Here is a 13,101-nt window from a genome sequence, read left to right as displayed (position 1 = left end):
AACCTATCCAATAGTATATTGAATATTCAAAAGTCCAAAAGGGTCAGACATAAAATATATGAAACAGAAACCTTATTTAAGGTTCTGCTTTAAAATTTTTCAGGAGTGTTTTATTGTTCTTTATTTTTTGAGAAACACTCAAAATTTCTAACAGTTACTGAGAAGAAAAATGGTACACAACTTGAACTGATAGTTAAAAAAGAAATGACTTGTCTTTGATATTTTTTACAGTATTTATAAAACATATTTGGTGTTAACTATCAGCCAGCATTTTAACTTTGGTTTTCTGTTTTAATTATACATGATTTAAGACCTGGTTATTTCTGTGATTTATCTTAGGAAGATACTGTACCAATTACATAGTTCTCATATGATAAATGTCATAATAGGATTATAAAGTTAACTAATATGTCTTGACTGACATGGACTAACTTTCAGTTTTATTCAAATTTATTAATTAATTAATGGATTTCATTATGGCATCTCATTCATGCATATAATATACTTTGACCCTTTCCCATCTCCTATCATCATATTCTATCATATGCTCTTCTTCCTCCTATTTTCATGTATTATCTTGATACAGACTATACAACAGTTTATGTTAAAACAGGCAAAAGCATGTATGTTTGTATAAACTTAAAAGAGGAACACTGTCCACAGCAAAAGTAGGTTTATTTTTTATGCTTTGGATAATTTTAAAATTTGGTTTGTTTAAAAATAAGAAAGAAAACAAGATTGTAAACTCAGTTTGGAACTTAGTTCATACAAATGCCCTATTTCTATGCATACGGCAGAACATATTTTTGTTTCAGTTTCAACGTTACATGTAAGAATGAGGTTTTGTTATATATATGTACACATACACACATACACATACACATACATATACGCATGCATCATATACATTTACATTACATGTTCTTCTGAAGAAGTGTGAGAGTGGGTAACAAATATACCATTTGCCTCAGTAAATGGTAGCATTCACTGTAGAATAGTCAGAAGCAATTAAGCCAGTGCATTGCAAATAAATCCACAGGGTCTAATGGAGGCAATGCTTTCTTTGCAGTTCCTTTTTTGCCAAGTGTAACCATCAAGATCAGTCCTGATCATCAGCCAATGAGAGTCTGGTTCCATGCTGGCCTGATATTCCTAATTCAAAGTATTGTCAGTGCCTAACATTGTTCTAAGAACTAGTTCATAACAATAGAGGGGAAGGCTGAAATGAACTGATGTTTAAGAAAGTGACAACTCTGCCTCAATACCTCATCTTTGTATTTACCCCAAGTAATGACACATATCCTGGGCTCATCAAGAAATAAATGTTGGTGATCAGCTATATTTGTGTAGCATTTCTGTTAACTATGACCCATCCCACTGTGGGTCGTACTGTGTCTGGGCAGGTGGGCATGGGCTGTATGAAAAACTAGCCAAGCATGAACTGATGGGAGAGTGAGTGAACAGCTTTCCTCAGTGGCTTCTGCTTCAGAGTTTTGCCTTGGATTGCTCAGTGCTGGACTGTAAACCATAAGATGAATAAATCCTTCTACCGCCAATTTGCTTTTGGCCATGGTGTTTACCACAGCAACAGAAACTAAACTAGAACAGCTGAAAGTCATAAATATTGATCTACAGCCCAAGAAATAACAGCCACAACTTTGCATATAGGTGTAGTTTTTAAAAATCCAGGTTAAATCATATGAGGCCTTTGGCCTCGGCTTTACCATATTGTGACACAGGGCAATGAACAGGTAGAGTTCTTGACAACTCTGTGGCTTTGTCCCTTGGCATTTGTGTCTTAGATTTCAATGAGTTTAATTTTTACAATTTATTGGCTTTAGTTGCCTAATTTCTTGATTTGTTTGCTTCTTTTTTTCCAAATGACTGTTTCACTTTTCTGTGGAAAAATATATTCTCGTGATGGTAGATCTTATTTGAATGTGGTCAACAGAATCAGAGGAGACTCTGAGGTGTGAATAAAATGTTCACAATACTCTTTCCTATTCAGGTTCTTATCTCCAAAGCTGTTCAGTGAGGGGTTCCTTCAGTAGAGGACTTAGCATGCACAGGACCTGGGGCCTGAAGGTGGACAGTAATATATTCTATAAGATTGTAGGTCATGCTCTGCTGGTGGGTAAGTACATTTGCTTGGTTAATGTATATATTCTTGAGTAGGATGGGCAGTCTCTCATAAATCATCTCCCAAATTGCTGAATTTTAAATGTATAAAATCATTTTTTTTCTGAGTATTGTCTAATAGGACCTAGCTTAAAATCCCAAATTTACATTTACTCACGACCAAGTGACTTCCTAAACTTTATCTACAGGAAATGAATCATTTAAAAATTGAAGTCAGGTTAATAAATGTCAAATGGGAGGATTTAGAATTTACTGCCATAATTTCCCATAATTCTTAGTCCATGCATGGTCTCAGATGCTTGGGCTTGGACTATGTTGGCTAAAGATTTGAAAATTGAATTTGCATGTAAGTGCTTCGGTGGTGGGCTGAGGCTGGAGCTTCAGAACTAACCATTGCTCACTGGTTTCTACTTTTGTTCCTTTACGTTCATGACCAGATACTTGAATTAGCCTTAGATAATTAGAAGTCTCACTTGGCATCATGTCACTCCTAGAAAACATGCTGAAAGTTTTAGCTGGGCTAAAGCTAGATCGTCTGTCAGTGATTTTCACCCTGACTGATTTCTGCAAACTCATCTTGATCTTTTTCATCTCTTCCTCTGAACTGTCATGATACAGGAGATACTTTAGTTCATTCTTTTCAAAGCTCCTACTTTCATGGGCCACATGGATTTTGCACAAGTCTCTGTCTGTTCAAGGCAGTTATGCATCTGGAACATTCTCTCTCCCTCACACCTCCAGGTTAGCATTTCTCAACCTAAAGTTACGTGTCACACTTTTGACCCTCAGTTTCATGTTGTTTCACCACCAGGATGTCGGGAGACACTGTCATTTTTGCATTTGTATTGATAGCTCCTTGCAGGCCAGTTTGCTAAAAGAAAGGAATCAATAAGCTATCTCTGGTTATGTCAGAATATACAAAGCAAACCAGAGATTTCTGCTAAAACTAAGGATGGAACTATACTTATTAGTGTTTTATTTTAAGTGAGCCCGGTGATGTGATGGAGGTGGAGAGCCTATATTACATTTAAGAACAAATTTTGAGATAAAAACCTGTAAATGCTATAATCCCAAATGAGATGGTGTTTAGTGAGGGAACAGTGATCCTGTGAACTTACTTAAAACAAACTTCATCTTGAAGGCAAAGAGTAGATCCATGAGATTATTAGGTATACAAAAATATTTTTACTAGAGAATGGTGGCCACAGGGAAGCCATGCCAACAGATGTAGTCTTGACTGTTGCTATGCCTTTTTCTATAAAAGTGAGTCTATGACTATAAACATTTATGATGTCATCCTAACAACATGATCTGAGCAGAAAATGATACCAAATATGCAATTAGAAAAAACCTTGTAGCAGAATTTAGCTTTGGTTATAGTGGATTATTGGCTTGATTGACTTTTATTGTAGTCAAGGTGAGTAAAATAGTTAATTCACTATAAAGTTCTTAATCATGCCTAAAAACAATCATAAGCTTGGAACCGTTAAATGGCAATCTTAGATAAAATAAAATAAAATAAAATAAAATAAAAAAAATAAAATAAAATAAAATTCTAGCAATGAAGGGTTTTGTATCACTGTCCATATGCTATTGATCCCACTTGATGAATAATACTTTTTTGTGTCACATGGTTGGGGCATTTCCTGATCTTCTAATCCATTCTCATTATTTGAGTGCCTCATTGTATTTAGCTGGTTGCCAATTTGAGAACCAGGCTGGGTTGGACAGAAGCAGTGTGTTCATTATTATATTTGGATTAAATTTATTCTTTGACAATTCTATGTATGTATTAAACGCTATCTGGTGTTTCCACTTACTACTACCTCCCTCCTCTCCTCCCTTTTAAATACTCCAAATCTCTTACTCGCATTCATGCCTTTTGGGTTTTGGGGCTCACTGAGTTTAACCAGGGCCATCTCTCAAGTTTGGACAATGAAGTTGTGCACTTAGACTCCATCTCAGAATTAAAATAGAAGATCTATTCCTATGATTTTTTTAAAGGAAACTTGAGATCCACAAGATGCTAAGACTTATAATCCATACAAAAGGTACCTTTTTTGCCTCATAGATAAAAATAAAATAAAAACGATTCAAACAAGGAATAACATTGTTGTCTTTTCTCTTGCTTTCCTGAGTGACATCAAATATTCAAAAGCAATATGGTCTTCTATTCTCAGGGTCCTACATGGACAGGTTTACCACTAGTGAGAATGTTACTGGAAGGACAAATGGTAAATATGTAAACTTATTTTGAGTCTATTGTAGTTCATCTATGACTGTCATAATTTATAGGCAGAAATCATGACATACTGTTAATTGTTGTAAATAATTAATCATGCTAAATTTTCTAATATATGTAAATATTTTATTAATTCTTTGAGAATTTCATGCAATATATTTGAAGCCTATTCATGTCCCAATTCCTTTCTATTCTCAACTATCCTATTCCATCCCACTCAACTTTGAGAAGACTTGTGTGTTTTCCTTCTTTACTTGTTTAGCTAAATTGATATAGCACTAAAATGGTTCCTAATGACCTATTGCTGTACCCACAGATCAGAGCATCTCTCAACCCTCATCAAAGATATATATTTTTAAAAACAATTTTTAATTGTATGAATGTATGTGCATCGTGTTGTACACATGAGTGTAGGTGCCTCTGAGGCCAGAAGAGGGAGCTAGATACTATCAAAGCTGGAGTTTCAAGAAGATTATGGGAGGTTGTGAGCTGTCCAATATGAGTACTAGGAACTGAACATTAGTCTTTCTCCAGAATAGTATATTTCTTTTAGACATTGAGTCATCTTCAGTGCCATATTTGTAGTATATGATAATATTTAAGATGTAATATATGTATATGAAATATAGTTTATATAAACAGTCGAAAAGTATTGAGCTATATACAGTTTAATTGTTTGTGAATCACTTGCATTTGATTTATCTTTTATTAAAATTAGGTTGGTGGGAACAGAGAAGTACAATTAGAAACAATGTGATCATCAGTGTTTCTGGGGCTGAGGGACTGTCCAATTCTGAAATGTTGGCACCAGCTGGCATCTACACTTTCAGTCCTACCAATGTGATCGAGGTAAGAGCTTTGATTCCACTGGGAGAATCTAAGCTGATAGTGCACGAGGAACCCTTTCAGCATTTCACAGTAGCATACAATATTTGGTTTCAATTGTTCAATTTGATATGTATCCAACCTCTTTATGATTTTGTGTCAAGTGGGCAATTTAAGAATTGTTCTCAGGATTCCTATAAAAGATCCCCTATAGGGATCTTAATGAGTTGTACATTGATCCCTTTCTGTTAAGGAGACTGAAATATCTTGTTTTGGATCTCTTGGTTCTGATGCAAATTACTATTTAAATCACCTCTAGACTATCATTTATCTGCCCATATTTTTAATAAAAGAGGGTCTTACAATGAGTCATACTAGACATTAGGTTTCAGAAGCATGATCTTAATTTAATTCCATTATTCAGGGCAACTTAATGCTATGAAATTTTAGCTACCTGGTGATTTTTTCGTTTTCTTTTTGAATAATCACAAATTTGTGAATGGGGAGTTGTAATACAATACCAGGAGGCCATTTTATTTTCCTCTTATTCATTATTTTATACCTTAGTTTATTTCCAGCAGGTTCCACACTTTCCCAGTGTGTTGCCCTGAGCATCTTGCAGGCATGCCCCACAGATCCTTTTGCTGCTACAGTGTCACAACATTTATGCCCAGTTTCTGAGGAGCACACAGGACAAGCTGCTCTTAATTACCCTTGGTTGAATAACCCGTAATAAAAGTTGTGGTTCTTTGCTCAAGACTCCTTCCACTCTTAATTGTGTCTTTCCGAAGCACAGCACTTACACACCATTTTAGGTGCCTAATAGGGCTGGCTAATAGGCCAGTGATAAAGGAGGCAAAATTTCATGGACTGTCAGAAACCAAACTCGAGAAGAGTTGTGCTTAACTTTTTGGCCACTACTGGGCTTGTTGCACAGCCAGGAAGCCAGCTCTGTGGCCTAGAGAGTTTTTTAAAGACTTCCCTGGGTAATGCAATCTCATCTACATAGAAGCATGTAGACAAAGTTTCTACAGCTTATCCTTTGTGAGGCTGGAATAATTTTGCCTCCCTGAGTAGGTATATTTTATGGCCATAGAATAGCTGACCCATGTTCCATGCAGGGTACCAGAAGACCCGTCTGGAAAGTGAAGGTCACAAAGACTATATTGCCTATATTGGAAGAAGCTGGGTGAAAGGCTTCTCCATGAACATGGAGGCTGTGCAATGATATCCATCTGGGTACAATACATGGATGTAATAATATTGATTGAGCAAAAACTCCTCACATGAACGTGTAGAAGGTAGTCTAATCTTCTTGGAGGGGCATTCAACCTAGAAAGATCACCTAGTTGGCTGGTGAACAAAAGAAAAACGAAGCTGAAATCACACACTTGCTCTGCTTTCAGATGCCTTTTATTTTTATATATTTGGGGTTTTTTTCCTTGTTGGATTCATTTTTAGAACAACTATGTGTATTTATATTAAACCCAAATATTGTATTTGTAATATATGTATGTGTTTATATATAAAATATATTTAAATATATTCACAAGTATATGTTTACATATATATTATGTGTATATGTACAAATATACAAATATACATATATACATGTATATGAAAACAGGATAGAAAATGGGTTATATGTTCCCCTCATCTTTTGAGGAGGGGTGAGTGATCAGCTCCTTTATCCTTCCGTCTCTGGCAGCACATAGATGATGTTGGACCCCTGTGGATGTGCAGTTCCATAAAGCTCATCCCAACGTTTCAGCTGTGCCATAGATTTCATCTTATGTTATGCCTTTCATATTTTTTATCTAGAATGTTTCCTTTTAAGCACATAGATGATAGCCAAGGATAGGTTACCAAGTGGAAACACTGCAAATTCTTTTTGTTCTTCGGGCCAAGGAAGCTCATTTGAGCTGTTGAGCAAATGGCAGATTTGTATTTATGGCCACATTTCCAGTACGGAGGTGGGAGGAGACACAAAGTGCTTTGGAGAATGAAGTCTAGAATTATGCTTTTAGTTCAACAAGAACAAAAGAGCAACAGTCAGTACAACAGAAAGTTCTCTTGTACAGGAGAGAGTCATTTTGAAATTTCTTCCCTGTGAAGGAGGGTCCAGTCCCATGATGGTGGCTTTCATGTGCCACTGTGTGACTGTGTCAGGAATTGTCTCTCAAGGGGATGTACTCTATCTAGCTTTATCTGCCCTTATCTTACAGTGATTAATTAGGGCTGACCCTCTTATTTTAAACTTTGTGGTCCTATATACTTGTGGTTTGTTCTTTGCATACATGAGCACATGTGCACATGTACATATGCACAAACATATGTGTGCATTTGCGTGCTCATGCCTCGGGATGCCAGAGGTTCAACATCTACTTTCTTCCTCTCTTCTTCTCTGCCTTATTTTATTCATGTAGTTTCTGATGTGGAGTCTCTCACTGAACTCAAAGTTAACTGATTTAGTGTGAATGCTGGCCAGTGAGCTCAGCACCTGTCTGTCTGTCTCTGACCCCTGGGATTGCAGTTGCAGATGTACACTGCCACACTCTATATGGGTGCCAGAAATCTGATTGCAGGACCTCATGCTTGCAAAACAAACACTCAACTCACTGATCTATAGCCTGATCCTTGAAATTTTTAATTTGGAGATAATTTCAGACTCACAAGAAGTTCCAGAATCTTCCTTCATTCCTTTTACCTGGCTTCCCTCAATAACCTATCTGTGGTCAATGAAGCAAATAAAAATAGGAACATATCATTGGTATAATCATAATAAATGAGGTAAATCCCTCACAGAGACTTGAAGAACACTGTCTAATTTTCCAGTGTGGGTGTTCAATCTAGAAACACACACACACACACACACACACACACACACACACACACATACACACACTCCTCCATATAGGAGTTAGCCTTTGAAATCATTGACTTGGTTGTTGAGGAAGGTATTTTAAAGTTTAAACAATAGTCTGTGATTTTTTGGTCATTCCTCCCTTGTTCTAACCCAGAATCTTCAATCACATTCTTAGCCACAGTGTAGAGAGTTCATCTTCATTTCCAGTTGGACACCTTTGGAACTCACCTTCAATTCTGCATGTACAGAGTAATTTCCTTTTCTTTTTCCTATCTTTAAGTTGTCTGCTCTTTCCCTACTCAGGCAGCAGCCAAGTCTAATAAAAGTCCATTTCTCTGAAAATGAAAGTCCACACTGTACCCTCATTAGTGAGTGCTTTTGTAGCATCTTGTTGGAGTCTGCAGGTACTTGGCCATCTTCCTACACTCCCATGCGAAACATTGCCTTGATTTCTAAGAACACATTGGTCGCCATGACTCCATGCATCGTTGTAGCTTCTGCTGTCTGTGCTACGTCTGTCTTCTCTCAACAGCTCTGGAATTGGTAATCTGACTTCCATTCCTTTTATCAGACACATTATTCATGAACCCACTCTCCCCATTCCCTCCTGTTGAGGAAACTACACACAGGTAACAGGAGACAGTTCCCTCCCAGTGCTCCAGACTGTCCCATATTTACATAGGTGTTGGAGTCTTCCTGTGAGCACAGAGTTACTTAAGAGAGTCCATAGGAAAAGGAACCTGATGGTGACACTCATCTGATTTGAGAGAATTTGTTCTGGTTTGTTAATCAATTTTGTAAGGAATTCTGTTTTAAAGGATCCAACCTCAGTTCTCTGGCCCTGCACACTCAATAGGTAAAACATATTTAACAGCTGCCTGAAGGGTTAAGTCACTCTCCTGCCCCCTTTTCTTCTCATCACTACAGATGCATACACCCCAAGGAGCTGGCTTTACTTGGGTAGTTAATTTCTCTCTGGGATTTCTCTTGCTTGAATGTCCATAACACATTGACTCCTGCAAAGAATTGATTTCCACACAAAATTCCCTGCTTGCCTTAAACCGTTCCCTGCAAGCCTCTGGCTGCTTGCATAAGTATATGGTTTCTTCATGAATTCTTTGTAGAGTAACCAATTGGACATGAGAGAAAGGGCTGGGTAGTAACGTGACCTGGCTGCTGATGTAGCTCTTTTATAAGAAAAGTGAGTCTTACTGGTTAACATAGGATCAAAGATGCAATATCCCTTCCAACTTTCAATGGACTTGGTGAGTGTTTGTATGTGATCACTCACATGTTCCATAAATATTAATGGCATGGAGGAAGATTGATTCAATAAATATTCTCATTTGTTCAAAATGTATGCTTTCTGAACACTGGTGCTGACAGTGATGATGAAGGGGGATATATGGAATGTCTTTCTCGACTTTCAAAACATTCCTCCTTCTCAGGAAGTCTTAGTGATGAGCTGGCATTCATTGGTAATAAAACTGATGTATGTGGTCAACTGAGAGTGGCATTGTTACCCTCTGGTGTGCATTCTTATTATTTGTGTACTTGCAGGAAAGGTAGGTATTTAAGAGAGATCAGCATGTATGTATGTGTGTGTATGTGTGTGTGTATGTGTGTGTGTGTACTATATGAAAAGGGATGGAGAGAATGACACCTTGTCTCATTCCTAATCTTAGAGGAAATGCTTTCAGTTTTTCCTCATTTAATATAACATTTATGTAATACATACATTTGTATAGGCATATGTGTGCATGTGTGTATGTGTGCATGTGTGTCTGTGTGTGTATAAACCAAACCTTGATGTCATATGTCTTCCTTAGTAGATAGATATCCAACTATTTTTTGAAATATTACAATGTATTTATTGTGTGAGTTTGTGCATGCACATGCATACATGTGTGCACACCTGCATGTGCTATGACCCATAAGTAAAATTGAGAAGACAACCTATAGAAATTGTTTATATTTCTTCTACCATGTGTGCTCCAGAGGTGAAACTCAAGTCAACTTTCTGGCTCTATGTGTTACTTACCATTGTAGGGTATATCACTGATTTTGGACACCCATTCAGTTGATACTTGGCCGACAAACCAAAATGAACCTCTTGACTCTGCTTTCAGCACTAGGAATACAAACAGTATGAAGGTCCATGTAAAGCTTTTTGCATTGAATCTGGGCATCTGAACTCCTGTCCTCATGCTTGCATGGAAGAACTCTACTAATCATACCATCTTCCTGCCCTAGAGCTTTTTTGTATGACCCTCAGTTATTAGATACTTGTGGATCATGGCTTGGGTTGGAGGTTTGGTCTTACATGTGTAGAGGTAGTCACTAGATGGTCTGGAAGATGGGCATCTATCTATATGCTATTTGCTGACAAAAGTTTCCTTTTATATTCCCAATTTGGAATAAACACTATGGTGTGTCACTGTTTTGGACAGATATATTGAGCATTCATTTTCACCTACTGAGAGATAAGGATCCTTTCTGAGGTTGAGAATTATCAGTGTTTCCTTTTTTAAAAGCACAGGACTGAAATAGCTAGGTAATATTTTCTCTTTGAGTGCTTAGTGCCAGAGTTGATTGTTTTGAAAAGACAAATATATTCCATGTAAAGACTGCTAAAGCAGTCCTCATTATAATTAGTTGCATTTTCATATTTAGGATAAAAATATGGGATTCCACCAATAAAGGATAGTTGGAAGCAGATGTGAATTACTTTGATAAGACCTGGTAGGCTATTAAGTAGGCTTTCTCCACTATCGTCTTTTGGGGTGGATAGTTGTAGGTTTCCTCTACATATCATTCATTCATATATTAATGACACTTTCCTCTGCCCAGTGAAGTACAATAAAAACTGTTTCCAGATATTTCCACACATTTCACAAAATTATCCTTGGTCTGTATTCTCTAGATTGTGATACCCTAAAATCAATGATCTGAGAGAAGGCTCAAAGTTCCTGAACTCCTGTGGCCTCTTGAACAGCAATTCAACTTCATAAACCACAAAAAATAGATACTCATAAGTGGCATTTTCTGAATACTGTGTGGTAAGAGAAATGAGACTAGAATTGTAAATGACCTCAGGAAATAGAACCACTATTTGGAATCTCAAATAATGAACCTTAGCAAAGAGAGAACAGGCCAACAAGTTCACTTGGGAAGAAAACGTTCTGTAACTGTGGAAAACCAGGGAAAGACTATTTACAAATAGTCAGGTTAAAGAGGTTTTGGGGCCTATGATAAATACCAAATTAAGCTAAGTAAACAGCAAGATGACTGTGTCAGCATGTGTTAGCTCCCTGACCATGGCCTGTGGTCAGCCTTTCAGACTCAGGGAAAATCGGGCCCTGATTGGCACTTCAACAGACTGACGCCCTCTGAGGAAGGAGAATTCTTTCACTCCCATGGGCTTTGTGTGTATGTTTTGTGGAACATGGGACATATCCAAAGAATAGGATCTTGAAGCTCCACCTTTTGCATAAAATGCTGATACACGTCAGGTATCAGTGTGTCACCCTGGCTCAATGCTTAATAAGACCTCAAATTATGCTTTAATTTCATAATAAGCGTCAATAGAAATGTTGCTGTAGAGTGACTTGAAGCCATCAGATAAATCAGTCTTATTCAACCTAAAGAAAATAAGGAATACCTACCAGTGACATGGGTTGAGTACCACAGGGGCTCTGAAGAGAGCTCCGAAATCTCAGAAGGAAAGTGTTTATAAAGATAGAACTTATTCTATTATGGTAGATTTAATTAAAGCATACAGCAAAGCAGCTTGGTTGGATTCATAGAGCTGAAGAACCATCTTCATAGCAAATCAGAACATTTTCATCATCCCCCTATAGAGCTCATACTTGTCACCCCCTCCCGCTGCCTTCTTACCTCCAGGCAACCACTAATCTGCTTAGAGATTTTTGTTATAGGACACCTCAACATATGAAAATGTACAGTCTGTGCCAGGCTATGATAGACTGGTGGTTCCACCCCACATTCTTACCAACAGTATGTTTTGATCCACATTTTATCTTCGTAATAGTGGAGAAAGGATTGCTGCTGCTATGAGATGTACCACTGGGAGGACGCAGGTACAGTTTAGGACAGAACAAATAGAAACACTCACTAAACAGCCAGTATTCCATTTATTTTGCTTCCTACAGTGAGAATTTGATTGCAATTTCAGAGTTCAACAATGAACAGTCATTTATAGGAATGAGTGAAGCAGGAAGTGAGTGTACTATGGCAAGAAAATCCATGGGTCAAGAAGATAGGCTCCCTCACACCCCCATCTCTAAATGTTCCTTGGTTCTGCCACATAGGAGTGAGGATTCCCAAGACTATCTTAGTTACTGTTCTATTGCTGTGAAGACACACAATGCCCAAGACAGTTCATAAGAGAAAACATTTGATTGGGCCTTCACTACAACGTCAGAGGCTTAGTTCATGATTGTGATAGCAGGAAACATGCCAGCAGACAGTTAGGCAGGGTAATGGAGTAGTAGCTGAGAGATTACATTCTGATTTGAAGGGAGGAGCCAGAAAGAGGGGGCAAAACCAGGTCTGACCTGAGATTTTGAAGCCTCAAAATCCTTCCAAAACTGTCCACCCACTGGGAACTAAACATCCGAATATATGATCCTATGGAGGCTGTTCTTACTCAAACCACCACAGTTAAACTTTAAATCTTTATATTGTCCCTTCTCATTTTAAGTTCTTGGTAATAAGTAGAAGTCTTTGCAAATATTTAGTAGGCCAAGTTAAATATATATGAACATACATATATAAACACACACACACAAACACATATGACACATAACACACACACATATACAGAAACACACACAGGATTAGACTTTTCAGAAAATCATTATTTTTTAGCTCTGTCTTAGTGTGCATTACACAGCAATGAAAATCTTGTAAATACTTCATAGAGTTTTTTTTTTAAGATAAGTTAATTATACTTCTGTTTGATAAGAATTGAATTTCTAATTCAATTGGAAATTGCAATACATGGAGA

At 37.3% G+C, this 13,101-nt stretch overlaps 1 protein-coding gene across 1 annotated transcript in view; it reads left to right on the top strand.

Moving 5' to 3' along the window:
• Pkhd1 (PKHD1 ciliary IPT domain containing fibrocystin/polyductin) overlaps positions 1-13,101 on the top strand; it is a 463,409-nt gene that overhangs the window by 191,867 nt on the left and 258,441 nt on the right. The window contains exons 40-42 of the mRNA XM_052192751.1: positions 2,009-2,134; positions 4,320-4,373; positions 5,100-5,230. Coding sequence (XP_052048711.1) covers positions 2,009-2,134; positions 4,320-4,373; positions 5,100-5,230 — 311 coding nt within the window. The remainder of the gene's footprint in view (positions 1-2,008; positions 2,135-4,319; positions 4,374-5,099; positions 5,231-13,101) is intronic.

This window comes from Apodemus sylvaticus, chromosome 9 (genome assembly GCF_947179515.1).
Source record: "Apodemus sylvaticus chromosome 9, mApoSyl1.1, whole genome shotgun sequence".
Classification (NCBI taxonomy): domain Eukaryota; kingdom Metazoa; phylum Chordata; class Mammalia; order Rodentia; family Muridae; genus Apodemus; species Apodemus sylvaticus.
This window is presented reverse-complemented; position numbering and strand designations above follow the sequence as displayed.